This window comes from Parambassis ranga, chromosome 19 (genome assembly GCF_900634625.1).
Source record: "Parambassis ranga chromosome 19, fParRan2.1, whole genome shotgun sequence".
NCBI lineage: Eukaryota > Metazoa > Chordata > Actinopteri > Ambassidae > Parambassis > Parambassis ranga.
Window position 1 is genome coordinate 12387098 of NC_041039.1, and position 17218 is coordinate 12404315.

The window sequence follows — 17218 nt, forward strand, 5'->3', positions numbered from 1 at the left end:
AGCAACTGTCCATGAAAACATATAAAACAGTTATAAAATAAATTAATAAACCTAACTAAACTAGTGAAATATATTTTTACCCTAAATATCCAGGGGGGGGGGTACAGTAAATGCTACCAGCTGCACATCTTAACACATTAACTGCACCAACATGCAACAGACTGGGACAAGAAACACTGTTACTACACTTGTAGCAGCTAGGTTTGCATTTTGTTTTTTTTGTAAGCTTGACTAAAGCTGTGCATAAAGAACGAATCCAATATTAGGAGAAAATAAAGCAGGACTTGGAGGACATACAGTACAAATGAAAAGGATGAGCAGTGCATAGCAATCTCAACAATAAATACAACACAGCTACACGTACTGTAGATGAGTCATGACATCACCATGACAACCAGAGAAGCAGGAAATAGCCATTTACAGTAGGATGTTTTTTCTCATCTCATACATTCAGCAGCTGCCCACTCATTTAAGCAGGGCTGCGTTCACATTAGAAACGCTCAAAAGTGCAGGACGACCAGCACACAGCTCAGAATCTTCACATTAAAGCTGGCTTTTATCTCTTAGTGCTGCCAAAACAAGAGCACTAAGGAGTGTAAAACATTTACTATTCCGCCCACGTGTTCTGAAACAGAACCTTTATGAGCTAAATGCGCTGCGTTACTCATTGGAAAAAAAGGTGCGATACTGTTCAGCATGATGTTTTGGAAATAAATGTGCAAATTAATTCAGATTTGTTTGAGTCTTTACAGGCAGAAGAATCACATCAAACTGATGCTGAATGACTGGCAACAAACAATGACTAGCTGTCTTTGATGATGAGTTGATGCATTACCACAAGCTGTGATGTTCACTAAAACAGACCTGATGCCCTTGTTTTATAGCTTATTACCACTAAAACACACACTGATTTTAGAGGGGGGACTTTTTGCTTCTGTAGGAATGATGAATTGATGCTCTTCAGCAAATTTAGAACCTTAGCATGAGGAATATTTGAAGGAAATTCTCAGTAGATTAATGAAAATGAAAATCTGGACACAGGTTGTTGGTGCAAACTCCACTATCTATCTCGTGCTATGGGAGGCAGTGAAAGCACCATCAAATGCAAGCTAAACTACACCTGTGAATCATCGTGATTCCTGATGCCCATCAGCCGTCTACATCTATGCTTTATCTTTACAATTTTCAAATATGATCTGATATAAAATATAAACTTTATGTAGTCATAATAAACAAGAAATCTGCAAAATCAAGAACAGTTGTCATCGTTTAAACCTCATTTTAATGCAAGGTCAAGATGAAAGGGAGTGATAGAATGAGACTTATATGATATACTGGCTTGTGTGCATTAAAAAGAGATGTAAAGAATGTCAGATCTGGTGAGAGTACTAAGTGTGCGGTGAGTTCTTGTTGACCTGTGGACACCTGAATGTTCCTGCTCTACCCAGCACCTGAAACAACAGCAGCACTGCTGCACACGGGGCACTCATTAAATCTTATCTACATACGTACAGTGCTTTTCCATTCTCTTTGCTATAGATGACGTGGTCTCTGTTCCCGTTGGTTCGAGTGTCTCTGTGATATCTTGGCACTTTGGTTGTGGAGAGCAGAGTGATAAATGGAGCTGACCGGCATTCTGGGTTTGGCTCGATGTCTGCCCGCATTTCCTGCTTCTACCAGGCCAGAGGGGAAGACAGTCTGGGGCTTCTGGGGCTTCTGGGGTTTTCTGGAGTCTGGATCTCACTGAGAGCTCTCTGCAAGATAAAACCTCTCATCAGATCTGATTTATGCTCAAATTATTTTCATATTCAGAGCACATTTATTTATTTCATAGACAGCAGCACTTTGCAGCCTAATCATTTTATAGCTGCAGGCAGTTGGTCTGTGTGAGAGCAGCAGCCGGATCTGTCAAAAACCTGCTGAATATATTATAAATATGAGCTGCTCACTTTGTTTGGAACAAGACAAATTTAGCCTTGCATTGCCCTATCAATACTGTCACACAGAACTGTTATGTCACCTCAAACTTGGACATGAAGTCAGCAAAGATGCCAAAGAAGGTCTCTGTGCTGCTGGACTTGCTGTCCTCTCCAAAGTACGAGGCCACCTTGGAGAACTCTTCCATCGCTCGGGTCTGCAGAGACTCCAGAGACTGGATGGCAGGGTGGCTGTTCTCGAGGAAGCTCTGTGGCAGCAAAGGCATGAATATTAAATTTACACTTTCATCATGAGTCATTTTCAATGCAGCTTTGAGGACCCACAGATTCCTTGGTATATTTTTCAAATTATGTATTTAAATATTTAGTTTGTGTACACTCATCACAGAAGCAAAGTGGTCCTCGGGGGTGGGGGTGGTCTTCTGACAGGCTGTCCTGATGTCCTGGATGGTGGAGTGAAGGTCACTCAGCTCTGTTGTGATGGCTTTCTGATTCACTGAAACATGCAAATATGAGTCAGGAGTTATAAAACTGTACAAGCCGCTGAACGCTGAAGCTTCATGATTACAAAACAGTTGCACAGAACAGTTTTTAAAATTGGGCTTTTAAAATGTCACACTAAATATGAAGGCAAAACATAATTTGAACAAACACAGAATAAATCTACATTAGGTGAGTTGATAAAGTCTGCAGTGATGTCCAGGACACTGCATGCATCTTAAAAAAATGTAACAGGATTCAACAACTGTTTAAAGACCTCAGCGGCTGCATCACCACCATACCTTTAGCTGCCAGAGGCACTGTTGTAATGTCTCTGGAAAAGTTTAGTAACTCAGGGAAGTGTTGGCACAAAGACTTGGCCAGAATGTGGAGAAAGGTGGATTTCCCGTCCACTGTTTTGGTTGTACTTAGCTACAAAACAGGAGGAAAGGATGAATGACTAAGAATTTAGGTCAAGATCAACCAAATGTGGTGAAAGCTGTCAACACTGTACCTCAGTCAGGAAATTGATCTTAAAGCTGGTCGTCCTGTTGCTCTTAGGCTGTCCATTGTTCAGGTAATTTCCCATCGCGAGAACAAACTGTTGGAAACAATGACTGTTTAATATTAGGAATGTGGGCTTCACACTTATTTTGCCTGCTGTGATGTTTTACCTCCAGGATTTTGGCCAGTTTCTTGCTGCTCCTCAGCTCCACTGAAGCTTTGTAGATGTAATCGAACGCCACCTTCATCTCCTCCGTCCTCTCCTGCAGGGTTGTCTTGTAGTAGAGGCTTCGCAGACGAGTTTTATACTCAGGCACCATTAGCATCTGAAACCCCAGAATATTTATTTATGCAGATTGTCCTCCATCTGGTCTTTTTTGACACTATCATGGATGTTTTTTCCACTGAGTACCTGGAAAATGAATTGGTCCGGCTCGCTCAGTTTAACCGGATCCTGATCAAACTGCTCGTACTGTTTGACCTCGTCATCGTCTGGGGCATACAGAAGCAGCTGCTTGATGTGGGCCGGCTCCAGCCTGTCGGTGGTCATGTTCATCAAGACCTGACGCAACTCGGCAGGGGACAGCTTCAGATGGGCGATGAGGATGGCTATAGTGAGGAGAAGGGTTAATGAGAGGGAAGACATGGAGGTTGTGTTTTCACATAATGGTGAGGATCAATGTGTTCCTGCAGTGCTGCAAGCTTGTCATCTCAGCCTGTGCTGAGAAATCTTTTATTCATGTTTCAAGCTGGTGTTTTGAAATTTCAAAATCCAGGGTAACATTTTATTCATGAAACTAAAATCATCCTGCAAAGTTTTATCCTGTTAACTTTGTATGTTTTTATCTCTATATTACAAAGAAAATGTTTAAAATGAGATTTTAGAGAGGCTGTGGTCTGACAGAATCCCTTTCAGCCACTCTTTGTGGTACTCACAGGCGTTGTAGGCTTTCTTATGAGACAGAATCTCCACCACGTCTTTCTTTTTAAAGTTCTCTGGCAGGAAGGCTGGCTCTGGAGGAGAGACTGATAATTTTAACAACAGTGTAAGGATGTGTTCTCCAGGCACCAAGGATCAACAACACACACACACAAAGCCTGTTTGTGGTATGTTGATGTGTTAATAACACAGCCCCGCCATTAGAGGCCAAAAGAAAAGAATGACAGTTAAAGAGTGTTTTTTTTCCTGTGGCGGGTCTGTGTTATTAATGATGACAGAAAAGAAGGAGGGACATGGTGCCTTATGGAGAATGGATTGGAGGTGCAGGTGAATGGAGCAGCTCCAAAGCAGGATATGGATAACATCAAAACTGTGAAGGTACAAACACAACAGGTAAACAGACATAGACTCATGTAGATTGCACATATAAACTGCATATTGATTACATAAAGATTTGATGATGAAGCATAATTACAGGTATTCAGATTTACAAAATAACTTACTGGATCTGCGCTGGGTCCCGAAGTGCAAGTCAAGGTCTAGGTACTTCACCATGTCTGTGAGCTTGTCATAGTCTGAATCTTCTCCGAGCTAAACATAGACAAGGACACACACTCAATTCTCCCGAGGCACAGTCAAGGTTTTATAGCCTAGAAGTAGCTTTCTAAAAATAATGTTCATACACACATATCACATTTTATTCAGGTCTGATGGGGTTGGGATCAAAACGTCTGACATTTTAATAGCAGAACACATCAAATCTTAAAAACAAGTGAAAAGAAGGCTGTTGCTTTGATGCTGCCATGACTCAGAGACACAGAAGGACGTCTCTCCAAAAATGGGTGGAGGAATGTAGGAGTGAGAAAACTCACAGTAAGTGTGGGAGGACTCACAGGTGGATCTTTCCATGTTTAGCCATATACAACAACATATCAGTGCTAACCTGTCCCCATATTGTTCCCTCAGAGTTCTCCACCTGCTCCCAGCGCAGCCTCTTTACACTCATGTGGTTGGTGTCGGAGGAGGGGCGGCCTGGCTTGGGAAGTGGAGGTGGGTCACAGGGTGGAGGCAAAGGTGGAGGTGGAGGTGGTGGAGCCTTAGAAATCAAAGAAACTAAATTGAGGAATAGTGTTCTTGTGGGTCAGCTGCCTTTCTTCTTTTTTTTCCACTTCACACACACATGCTGCGTGACACCAACTTGCTGTATTTTCATGTGATATTTTTGTTGCTAGGTGCACTCTGTTGTGGCACTGCTGCAGTAAACCTCCCTGTGTTTAATCTCTTTACGCTGATATTCATTTTAGGAACAAAACTAAGAGACAAAAAAAACAAATGTACTTGTAGATGCAGATCTTACCTGTTGTGACTGGTTTTCCTGCCGTGGGGTTTCAAAAGTCTTAGTGTGACAAGGGAGGGAAGAGTGGGAGGTTGGTGGTTGGGGGAGCAGCGATGAGCTTTGGCTCTGACTTTGGGATGGGCTGTGATCCTGGAGAGATGCTGGCAGTGGGCCCTGGTAGCTGTGTTGGTGGTGGAGCTGGTGGTGCCTCTGAAGGACGAGCTGGCTTGGCCTCAGAAGCTGAGGTGAGGGCTGGGGTGAGGGCTGGCGGATCGGCTGGGGCTGGCTGAACTGGCGAGGGAGGTAGCAAGGGCGAGATGACTGGGAGGAGCGCAAGGTGGTAGTACAGCCCAGGATGGTGTGGGTGGATGTGGTTTGGAAGCGTTTGCGAATTCTCTCTGCTTCATCTCTGTTGGGGAGCACCTTGTGTAGGGGAGAACGACTGGATAGGAGGGTCCTGGGTGGAGGTGGAGGAGGAGGGATGATGGGGTGATGGGGCTGGAAGGGCATCCGGCTGCGGGGGACATGCTCCGGAGAAAAGCGGACGGGTGGGAGAGGGTCTGTAAACTGGATGGGAGGGGGTATCAAAGACTGAAAGGGAGGAGGAGGTGGGGGGCTTTGGGTGGGAGGTGGTGGGATTGGTTCAGATCCAGAGGAGTAGCAGGGGGAGGAGCCCTCATCGCTGCTACTGTGATCCTCACTGCTGCCGCTGCTGAGCTGGCGAGGCATGAAGCCTATATCCTGGTCCTCATGGAAACTCATCTGGAGGGAAGAGATCAGATGCCATCAGACCTGATAATCACATGTGGAGGTCACGCAATCTCACCTATACATACACAGTGAGACACATGGACATACAAATGCATGGTTGTCCTTTTATACATCTGCTCATAAGTTAAGCTCATAACTCTTGGTCAGGATCATTTTAAGGTTAACAAAAGCTCTCACCACTGGCTGCTAATACTGTTGAATATGTATAAAAACAAAAACCTACTCTTCTGCCTTTAAACTGCCTTTAAATTATTATTTAGTATAAAATTAGTATAAAATTCTATAAATTTATGTATTTATTTGTTTCCTTTTTACCTTTTTTTGACCTAAAAGCTTTAACTAGTAACAAAATTAACACCCTGCTGTTCTACACTTTATAAAACACATGCACTTGAACATCTTTAATTTTAGCATCTTATTATAGACTTATTCCTTATTAGATTACAGGTAGATATAATTAGACTAAGTATTATGTTTTACTTACAGGCCCACCTCTTCTTCTGAAACCATGACAATCACCTTGATATATCTGTTCATGTGACACAAGTGTTCATTGTAGTGTACATTAGAGTTGCTCTAATGTAAACATGCAACACTACAACACAATTCATTCTTATCCTATATATTAATAAACAAGCTGTTAATTAATGATGCTACATGTAACATGTTTACTGGTACCATTGTTACCACTATGTGATATGTTATAATAATGTTATAATATAATAAATATAATTACTGCCTTCTCAGTAGAAGGGTAGAAGGTTGGTTTTGTGTTTCCACTATCATCCAAAAAGATCCAGCAATAAGGAACACAGCACTAATATACAACTAACTCACAACCTTTATCTAGAAGTGTGCTCTATTGTTTGTCCTCACCTCTTCGTAGTCATTCTCTCCTGGTACAAAATCATCCACCAGAGTGACCCGGTGGCCCAGCTGCTCACTCAGAGCATCCAGGAACTTGTCTGTGTCCCGGCTGCGAGGTGGACGGGAAAAAGTGAACAGTTTCTTGCGACGGGTTAGTGTGTTAGCACCACTGTCTGAGGGTGGAGGGGAAGCGGGTGGGCTCTCCAGGCTGACATAGGGGTTGGAGTCGACGCTGCTCTGGTGCTGGATTTCATACACAGGAGTTGGGAGAGGTTCCTTCCATGTCAGGGACAGACCAGATTTACGGTTACCTGTGGATAAGGACATCGAAGATGGTTGCTGCTGACACACTGCACATGTTGATGCCATCTTGTCCTGAACATTTTCAAACGATGCAACTTGGTTTGTATAACACACATTCCATGTAGAGGCTGCACATTCCATGTAGATCTGTGTCACACTTGGCCATATTGTCACTTTAAGGATTATTTTTATTCATGGGAGGTCACCATGGCAACAAAGATAAACTGGTGGCTAATTTGCACAAATAGATTACAGGGTTTGAATGTGTTTCAACACACACATTCAAACATCAGTGGTTCTCGTGCCATGTTCACATCAAATGGGCTTTGCAACTCTATAGTAGTTTGTATTTACAGCAAATCTAACATGATGTAAACATGGCATCAGTCATGCACCATTAAGGCCCATAATTTACATTTTCATCTGTAAATAAAGTTCCTTATGCAAACATTGGGCTTTGGTGGCTAATGGCTTCCAACCAATGATGAAAGCATGTATCTGAAAGCATGTGTGTGTTTGTATGTAGGCAAATGTTTGTGTATCAGCCCCAGAGTACCTGTGAGAGGGGGGAGTGTGAGGGGGGAGAGAGGGCGGCCGTAGGCCTCAGTCTGTCCCGGCACCTTTGGCTCTGCTGGGGAGCCACTGTGCAATGGAGACACACTCTTCCCTGCGTACACGTTCTCCAGCTCTGTGTACACACCTGTCATCTATGGGTGGAGGCATGATCAGCTGGTTAGCGCACAATCGCTGCCATACATTTACTTTGAAGATCTGCTGCTTTTACATGTTTTAGGGAAATAGTTACAAGGTAACTGCAGCAATTGCAGTAATTATGAGCAGACCTTCAAATAATATGAGACCAGATAGCACAGAAAACATCACTAGCATTAACTATGCCAGTTGCTGTGGAGCTAGGCGTTCTAAAGCTGCAATTATACCTACATGACTGAGGTCAGGGGACTCGGGGAAGGAGGTTCCATCTCCTGACTGCCTCTCCTCAGGGCTCCCACATTCATCGATATGAATTCCTAGAGCATAATAAAGCATGAACAGTGACACGTGGACATAAGCCTCCTCCATCCATCCACCTCCTGCCAGGAGGAGAGAGGATGAAGCAGAACAGAACAGCACAGAGAAGCAAAGGGCAGAAGCTTGGCTCCTGGAGCAGGAGGTAGCAATGGTAATGAAATCCCAGAATGTGATTCCTGAAGCCTGAACTAGCCTCAGCTCTAAAAAAAAAACCCTGTATGTGATATCAAATTGAGAGCACGGGGTGGGGGTTAGGAAAAGCAAAGGGTGCAGAAATATGGAGTAATAAATGCAATCGTGACAACATTTGTTGTCAAGAATTTGCTTAGCACACATGTTTTTTAGCAGCAGTCTGGAGTGCGCTCTCACAATTACACAACAGGGTAGCTGACCAATGGAAACACTGCTGTGTTACTAAGGTTTAAGCATTTCAGCCTGAGGTTAGTTACCTTGCTCAAGAGAATATTAGTAGTGTGGTATTCAATAACACTGACCGTGTACATGTCTGGGATTTCCAATCAATGCTCGACAACTGGATTAAAAATGGGGAGATTTTAAAAGCATAAGCATGCAGTAGCTGTATTAGGAGCTGTTTTGCTAGACCTCAAATAGCTGGATTTACTCATTCTCCAAACCAAACCAACCTGTATGGCTCTTGTTCAGCTAAATGTTTACCAGCTATGATGAAATTTAGATATATCATCAAAAGACTGATGCAGGATGAAGCTGCAACAAAACTTTGGCTTAAACCGAACAAACCTCTTGGTTTGTGCATTAAAACAATAAAACCGTGTTTAGTCTTGCTGGGTTTTATGCATGGCGTACCCATTCCCAGGTGAGTCCCGATGATGCAGTCATCTGAGCTCCTCTCTCGGACAATGTTGCGGTATGATGTTCCTGTCACCCGCATTGAGCTGCTCCGTCGGTGGTGCTCCAGACCTCCATCAGGTTCCAACACAGCTGCAAAAAATACACACATATATTCATCATACATTTGAAATACTTTATTTAAAAGGTAATAATGCAAAATCTAAAGATAGCTTTAAATTACAGTGCATAGTGCTTGTAAGGTTCAATTAAACAATGGATTGCTTGCAGCTTGAATATTTTTTTGCCAAATTCAGATAATTCCCACATGATGTATTCTGCCTCACCGCTGCTCTTAAAACCGAGGAAGCGTGACAGTTTGCCCTGGCAGCGCTCCTGTTCATCGTAGGTCAGTAGCTGGTAGATGAACTGCCAGATCAGCTGCTTGGCTGGAGTGTCCAACACCGGAAACACATCTACTATCAGAGTGTCCACGTTCCTGCAAACACAACACACCCATACACAGCGTCTTTACATAACCAGCCCCTGTTTACTTTTGGGTAATCTTCTGCCATTTAAAATAAGGATTTCCTTTAAACCAGTGTATATTATTTCTATCTGCAGGGGGCATAAGCCGAGAAGGAGATAGAGGATGAAAACAGAATATGAAAAGGTGGGAGGATAACAGGGATGTCAGCTTTGGTGGAATTTATGCCTTTGGGTGTATACTGCATGCATGAGCAGTAGAATTCAACTGGTTTTCTTGTTTTAATCCTGCTGCATCACATGTTTACATCATCTGCAAAGCTTATTCACTGTCCATTTCTTCATCCTTAAGGAAATATATATCAGAGCCTTCCTTGCCTGAATTAAGCACAATTATAAACTGACTATGGTAAAAACTGTTTCCCAGATAACAGCTAACTTTATGTAAGTTTTTTGTCAGTGAGAGTCAGCACACACAGTGTAACAGATGCTAAACATACCGCGTTTGTTTACAGTGTGTTATGCTAGAGCAGAAGTGTTGGAAATCTCGATCCAGCCCTACAGGTATCAGTCTCTTTAAACATGCATGTACCTTACATGTTCCCCTCTATAACCTACTGACCTATGCTGGAAGAAAGTCTCTAAGGCCTTGCAGACAGTGTATCTCTCCTGGATGGTCAGTAGGTGCTCCAGTTGCTGGCTGAAGGTCCGTCCGTGGACTTTGATGCTAGGTGGGAGAATCTCTGCAACCCACTGGAGAGAACTAAGAGCTGGAGACCTGGACAGCAGGAACCAAGGTTCATTATTTACATTGTATCATGCATCTTTATAAGACAAATACCGGTATGTTATCACTTGACAGGCGGTTTGTCTGTACTTTTGGTGTGTACCAACCTAGACCGTGGCAAGGTAGCGGGGGCCAGATTAGGTGATTCATCAGGGTCGGTTTGCTCTGAAGAGTAGTCAGATGGACCATCCTCCACCACAAGAGTGGGCATCGCCCCGCTGCCCTGCAGCATGGACACCACCTTCTCATGGGAACAGTTCCTACAACAGGAGGGAAAACAAATTTGTATATGAACTATAGAAACAAATGATGGAGAGCTGATGGACTTAAGTTTTGGATTAGAGTGAGTAGAATAATTTACTGCACGGCTTCTCACCATTTAAAAGACAAATGACAGTATTGGCTGAAATATGACATTTTCATTAGAATCTAGTTTCAAGTCAATTTGCTTTCAGTGTTTGTAGATGTATTACACCATATGTTCACTTTGTAAACACTATCCTGAAGCTCCCACATCTCTGAACTTTTTACTTTCTCTCTCTGGTGAACAACTCCCACTGTTTTACTGATCACCTCCTACTGCTGCAGCACCGTGTTATCTCAGGGAGCAGATAAATTATACAGTGCCAATCACATCATTACATCAAGCAGCCAAAGGAACAGCTCTGCAATCCTTCTTTCACATGGCTATCAGGGTGGCCGGCTGAGTAACACTGTCTCTTCAGGAAGGATTGGAAATATTGACTGATATATTGGCTGATATCCTATCTGCTGAGTTCCTACAGATACAATTCAGTGGCATCCATGCTGGATTTTTTATCTGCACTCCCACACTCAAGCAGAGTCAGAAGGTCAAAAAGTTGTAATGTCCACAAAAAGATTATGATTACTCCTACAAGAAAGAACAGTTTACATAAAGGCTGTGGTCACATGCATCATGCTGTAGATTCTCACACATGTCATAGCGTGTGAATGCGTGTGTCATTCATCTCCCTTTAAGGTTGACTTTACATCTCAGTTACACATCATTTTTTTGTGGCTCATTACATCCAATATCTGCTTTGAGTTCTGTATTTTGGTTTGGTGACCACAATGCAAAAGAAGTGAACAGAAATCGTGTTCACGTTCTTTTTCAGGACCTGCCACTCCAGTCACATAAGGGGGTGGAGCAATGCTGCACTGACACAGGAGCAGGAAATATGCCATCTAGTTTCTCTACTGTTTCAAAGTAGCACAAAGAAAAGTTAGACACGAAATTCTGTACAGTTATTTTTAAGTTAAAAAACTTGAAAAGGGAGAAACTATGTCAAAATAAAGTAAAGTGTTTGTGATGGATTACTATCTAGGCTCTTTAAAAGCTGCCTTTCATACTGAGCAGATGGCTTCTCACAGAGAAAAACAAGCCCTGACGTCCAAATATACTGCATCAGTTCAAGAACTTGGACAATATACAAAGGCAAAATACTACAAACTACTACTTCTGCTAATGATAACAATGATTTTGATTAAATACAAACCTCATGTCCAGTCCATTGAGGAAAAGGATTCGATCACCTGGTTTCAGTCCACATTCCTCAGCAGGACTATCTGAGAGGGACACAAAAAACATCACTAAAATCAATCAATCAAAGCCTCTTAAACTAACAAGGTGCATAAAACAGATGGGCAGAGATGGTGACTAATGTGATGCTGTCAATCTGTGTATGAAAATCAACAAAGGCCATCAACAAACGAGATGGGCTCCATGCTAAATCTTATTACATAAGGAAACAGTGCTGTCAAAACAATCTCTGCTGGAATCTGTTCTGACTGCGCTGTTCCTATCGCCTCCTCATCTGTCAACTCACTGCCAAATTTTCCACACAATGAACTGTCTTGTCATATTATGATAAGTTTGAATACATAAAATGGCTTCTTCTGATGCTATAACCTTAGCAAGTTAACATTTTAGACCTATGTTGTCTGTGGTTTCCTGGGTTTCAGTAAAGATCACGATGAGACATCCACCCCCACCATCTCTATGTCAGCCTCCATAAGGCCCACTGAGTCAGTCCGCTCTTGTCCACTTCAGCACATGTTGGTGGGAGACGATGGTGGGCGGAAGCAGTGTCGTCATCATCAAATACACACACGTTACACGTACACACACACCCACCTCCCTTCTCAATGAGAACATTCTCTTAACAGTAGCCTCTCTTGTCTGTTGCTTTTTTTTCAGAAGCCAATAACAGGTAAATAAAACAACAATACTGACCCGAAGCAAAGACTGCCCAAATATTTATCAACAAGTTATACTGGTAGTAGCATTTATAGTTAAAACAGATTCTCATATTTAAATCATTCAGCAGAGAAAACTAGCAGGCAATAAACAAAGTCTGAGTCATGATTTGATGTAAATTTATGAAAAAAAAAACGACCTAAACAAATATGCTAATTATAGAGCCAGCATAAATAATAGAAATGTATTTTTCAGCATGTGATTCACTGCTCAAACTAGGACACACTGCACTTTAAAAAATTACTAACTATGGATAGAAATTCCTGAATGTATCTGCAGCGCACTGAGTACTCCGAGTATGCACTACAGCACAGCACAGCCTGTTCTGAGTGTTTTCCTCTTCACATTTCATTGGTGAGTCAGACAGATCCACTTCCTGATACACTCATTGTCACACACAAACACCTCCTGATCACCTTTAACCCCCAGCGGCTGGCACCACAACAGACTCGCCTACGCTAAATGCATCTGCCCCCTCTTTGCCAGCCAACACAGAACAGCGTTTTGGGTCAAACTGCCACGCAAGGAGAAAAGGCGCCCATCATGAATTACACTGTGCTGGTTGTGAAAATAGAAGCAGTACCTGGGATGACAGAGTCGATGCAGACGGGAGCGTGACCTCTCAGTGTGAAGCCAAAGTTCTTCTTCCCCCTGTAGACACGAATGATCCTGAACAAGAGACCAAGAATAAAGTATATATTAATCACTTTCCCTAAAAGACACTGGTATTTGCCTCTGCATTTTTTAAACCATTAGACTGCCATATATACTGTATTTACTTCCCTTATAACTGTCCGTTTCTCTCTCTCTCATTGAAGAATGATGTAAGATTTGTTTGTCTTTCTGTGAATGGTGGACCCATGACACTTTGTTTACTGCACTCCAACTTCGTTATTTAGGCAGATTTTTTTTACATAACTATAATACTAGCACAGCCTGAATTCATTTTTTGCCAGCCTTAAGCCTAATTAAAAACAAATCGGGACATACTCGACATGGAACAAGCTTTGATATTTTGCCGATGTTGGTGCTCCTCTCCCTCACCCCAGTGGAGGAATACACAGCGGAACCTCCCCTTACAAAGATGCTGTCTATCCACTGTGCGTTGCCATGGAAATGACTCAAGGCAACACTGCTTCTGTATATAAACGGGGTTCAGAATGTGAAAAGGGAAGAAGGAGAGGAAGGAAAACAGACAAATCTATTCTTTGATAGACGTGGTTTACAGGCCGTTACGTAAGACAAGCTAAATACAGATAGGCACACAGTGTGCTGTGTGTTTTTGTGTGAGGACTGCACAGCATCAGCTGTGAGCACACTTGACAAACTAAATGTCTGTGACTACCAAGCTGCTCAAGGCCTCTCCTGGTTGCTATCAGTCGACACACACTGCAACGCAAACGGGTCATCAACAACACACACAACCCAAAAGAATCGATCAGTCACCACATAATAAATTCTACACAGTACACAAATGGCACACAACCTCCAACACTAGACCAAAAATATGGTATATATAGTGATTGATTATGACATTTTTCTATCAATAGACATATTGTATACAGACACCAACCACTAAAACTGCAATTCGTTCAAAAACTGCTTCATATATCTCTGTCACTTTTAGTCTAACTGCATCTTTCTCCATCTATTTTTGTCAATCGATCTAACTCCTTTTTTGACTTCTCCATCTCTATAGTCCATCTTTATCAATTTTTATATCCCTACTTTTCTTTGCATTTTCTTAACTTCACGTCTGTTTTCCACATATCTACACAATATCTCCATCTCCTCCCTGTTTCTATCTATCTATGTCTTGATCTCTGTTTCAATCTTTCCAGTTACTGTGGAGACACAACAGTGTTACACAACACTCTCTGGGTTTATTTAGTTCAGGGAAGGCACCAGAAACTTCTTCTTAACTATGCCATTTGCACCAAGATGTAAACTCTTGCATTTACTGCCATCGCTTTACTCTCATAATGTTGTGTGACTTGTCAATATGATCACATCAAGGGCCATATGTTATCTCTCTCCTGTGCATGAAGGCAGTTGTTGGATTTAGTGTAGGTGTTTACAGCCACCTTTGTAATCCTGCACTAAGTCCATAGTGGTGTTATTAACTGGACAGCTGTGTAATCAGTGTGTTAGTGGGAGGAGGATGTGTTTGAATGGTCAGGGGTTCTATAACAGTGCGGGATAAATGTGTTGAAAATGTGAGGAGATAAATGAGTATGTGGTCTATGCCTTTTATCACATGTAAGATTTATGATGCAAGAATCAGAAAAGAAAAACAAGACACTGTCTGCAAAAAACAAAGACTAACCAGCCACCATTCCACAGTAAAACAACACTTGTGTTAAATCAGTACCAAAAACAACAAGTTAAAAGTGTCACATGTGCTTACCTCTGATTGGGTCCGATGGGGGGATGTGGGGGTATCCCGGAGACACACTTCCTCAAACCCCTTTCCCTCTCTGCCTCACCCCTGCCTCCAGCTTCTCCATCTCTTGGCAATGAGCTGGCCCGTTTGGAGCCGTGGCGGCGCTCGGAGTGATCCTCGCTGCGACTGCGACGGATTCTGCCCTGCGGCTCGCTGATGCTCTTGCTGCGGCAGAGCCGGTTGATCACATTCTGGGAGACGGCCTCGTCGAATCGCTGCCGGTGCTTCTTGGGAATGAAGATTCTGGCAAACATAGTCGCATGTGAGGAAAACAAATTTAGGTGATGGTAACTTGTTTGCCCACAAGAATTATCTCAGGAGAGAATGGAAAGAAAGGATGGATCTACATCACAGATCCTCCTCAATCCATTTTGAAAACACGAGGTCCATAATTAGGAAAGTCCAGTAAAAGAACAGCAGAGATTAGGAAGAGCACGCTGTTGAGACAATTATCACAATCCAAGTGAGCACAGGCTTCTCTTTAAGTGTTAGATTCAAAGAAAAGAAAAAAAGGAGCATGTGGAGAGGAGTCTTTCTCTCTGAAAGTAACTGTTATCTCCACGCAGAAGAAAAGAAGTCAAGAAAAAGCTTTTTTCTCAGAAAAGACAGTAAGTGAGGAAATCGTGGCGTCACTCACTGCCTGCTGGAGTCTGACTGCTGCAGCGTGAGGCACCAGAGCCAGAATACAGCAAGAGAAAAAGGTGTGGGAGTGAGCGAGCATGGGATTTCTCCTCTGCTATTACCCTCTCTCTCTCTCTCTCTCTCCCATCGCATTCTCGCTCTCTCCTACACTTCCGTCCTCACCTCTGTGTCACTCTGTCAGTGTGAGTGCACAGCAGGAAGCTGTCATCATCTTGTTGATCTGTTGGCCCGTTCCAACTAAAAACCTTCATAACTAACATATTTATGATTTATAATAAAAACATTAACTTTCATAAAGAATGCTTTAGATTTTGTGTTAAATGTATCATTCTCATATTAGTTATAGAAAACAACTAAAATTCATGTATTTTTCTGTGTTTTTGACAGTAACAATGAGGTGAAAAATCTATCTATAACAACATTTTACCTGGTTCCAAAAAAAAAACAGCAGTAAATGAAAATGTCACAGCAGCGGTTAAAGTGTGAACTCTGTGCTGTCTGCCCACCAAACAACAACAAAAAAAACAGAATGAGTTGCTGCGCAGACACACACAGACTCAACTCACAGTAGAAAACAACTTTTCATACACGATCAGAAAGACTGCCAGGAGACAAGACAGCCACCCACCCACACACAAACAATACCTGGTGTTTTTCTGGAATATTTGCACTCTGCCTCCTTAGCAATAATCTTGACATGTCTAACCTTAACGGGTAGGTTCACCATTTTTATGACATCCACAAACAATGATGTTAAAAGAAAAAAAACAACATACACAGTAAGCAACAGCACATCAAGTGATGCATGAAGTGAGCCATACGTAAATTGTTTTTTTCCATGTTTGTTGAATCACAGTGCCATTAAGATCCAACTGCGAGCTGAGCCCCATAAAGGCTTGCACAAACAACCATTCTGATGCCCACCTACACCAGTCTGTTGTGTTCTGACAAGCTGATTCGTTGCTGATCAGATGAATCAGCCATAAGCAGACAGGGCGTACAGTCTGTGGAATAACAGCACCGGGCGAGTAATTAGCAACAAAAGCTGCTAGAAGAGGTGAAGGAAAGACAACAGCCACCAGTGTCCACAAGAAGCTAATTAAGCTGCAACAACAGTTTTGACAGCTAAATAAAGCAATTAGGGCACACCTATTGTAGAGACAGAGAGAAAGTAACTTCCCAGCAGATATGGGTTTATCTCATGATCCACAGCTGTTTAAGCACTTTATTAAAATGTATTCAGGCAATTATGAAACACCTCATGCCCTCTTCTGTTCCAGTAACTTCAAGTAACTTCTCTCATTTACTTATGCTCATAACGTCTCATTTACACGTGTAACCTAAAGGTCACTGTTTCACTCTTTTTTTTAAGAAAAGGCCAACAAATCGGATGCTCACTCGTTAGTAGCTGTACAGCTGGAGCTATGGAGACAGAAGAGATGTAATTAGAGCCTGAAACATCCTGCCTTTTCAGAACTAACAACTCAAATGCTGCCAAACATTAGACCTATCTACTGTGGTCAATACAAACTGTTTGTCTGTGACAGAAGCAGACACACACATAAAAATAAATCTGTTAAAAGATATTTACAGTTTATGTATGCAGTC

At 42.4% G+C, this 17218-nt stretch overlaps 1 protein-coding gene across 2 annotated transcripts; it reads right to left on the minus strand.

Moving 5' to 3' along the window:
* Positions 1 to 58: 58 nt before the first annotated feature.
* Positions 59 to 15399, minus strand: grid2ipb (glutamate receptor, ionotropic, delta 2 (Grid2) interacting protein, b). 2 transcript variants are annotated; one of them, XM_028429977.1, is made up of 22 exons: positions 14933 to 15399; positions 13109 to 13194; positions 11765 to 11834; positions 10355 to 10507; positions 10083 to 10238; positions 9322 to 9473; positions 8993 to 9127; positions 8081 to 8166; positions 7695 to 7845; positions 6845 to 7146; positions 6453 to 6497; positions 5219 to 5959; positions 4805 to 4957; positions 4365 to 4452; positions 3858 to 3935; positions 3334 to 3530; positions 3092 to 3247; positions 2932 to 3018; positions 2720 to 2849; positions 2315 to 2433; positions 2021 to 2185; positions 59 to 1754 (listed from the first exon to the last, which is right to left on the minus strand). In XM_028429977.1, the coding sequence occupies exons 1-22, from the start codon at positions 15220 to 15222 to the stop codon at positions 1674 to 1676; spliced, it is 3621 nt and encodes a 1206-aa protein (XP_028285778.1). In that variant the 5' UTR covers positions 15223 to 15399; the 3' UTR covers positions 59 to 1673. The 2 variants fall into 2 exon arrangements, with proteins under 2 accessions (XP_028285778.1, XP_028285780.1); XM_028429979.1 differs by lacking the exon at positions 6453 to 6497.
* Between the last annotated feature and the right edge of the window lie 1819 nt (positions 15400 to 17218).

Excerpts from the sequence above, each read along its gene's own strand:
- grid2ipb (XM_028429977.1), bottom strand. The coding sequence starts at position 15,222 with ATGTTTGCCAGAATCTTCATTCCCAAGAAGCACCGGCAGCGATTCGAC. Across the intron at positions 3,531-3,857 it reads TAAGAAAGCCTACAACGCCT|CCATCCTCATCGCCCATCTG; the intron begins GTGAGTACCACA and ends TCCTCACTATAG. Across the intron at positions 1,755-2,020 it reads ACTTCATGTCCAAGTTTGAG|AGAGCTCTCAGTGAGATCCA; the intron begins GTGACATAACAG and ends TTTATCTTGCAG.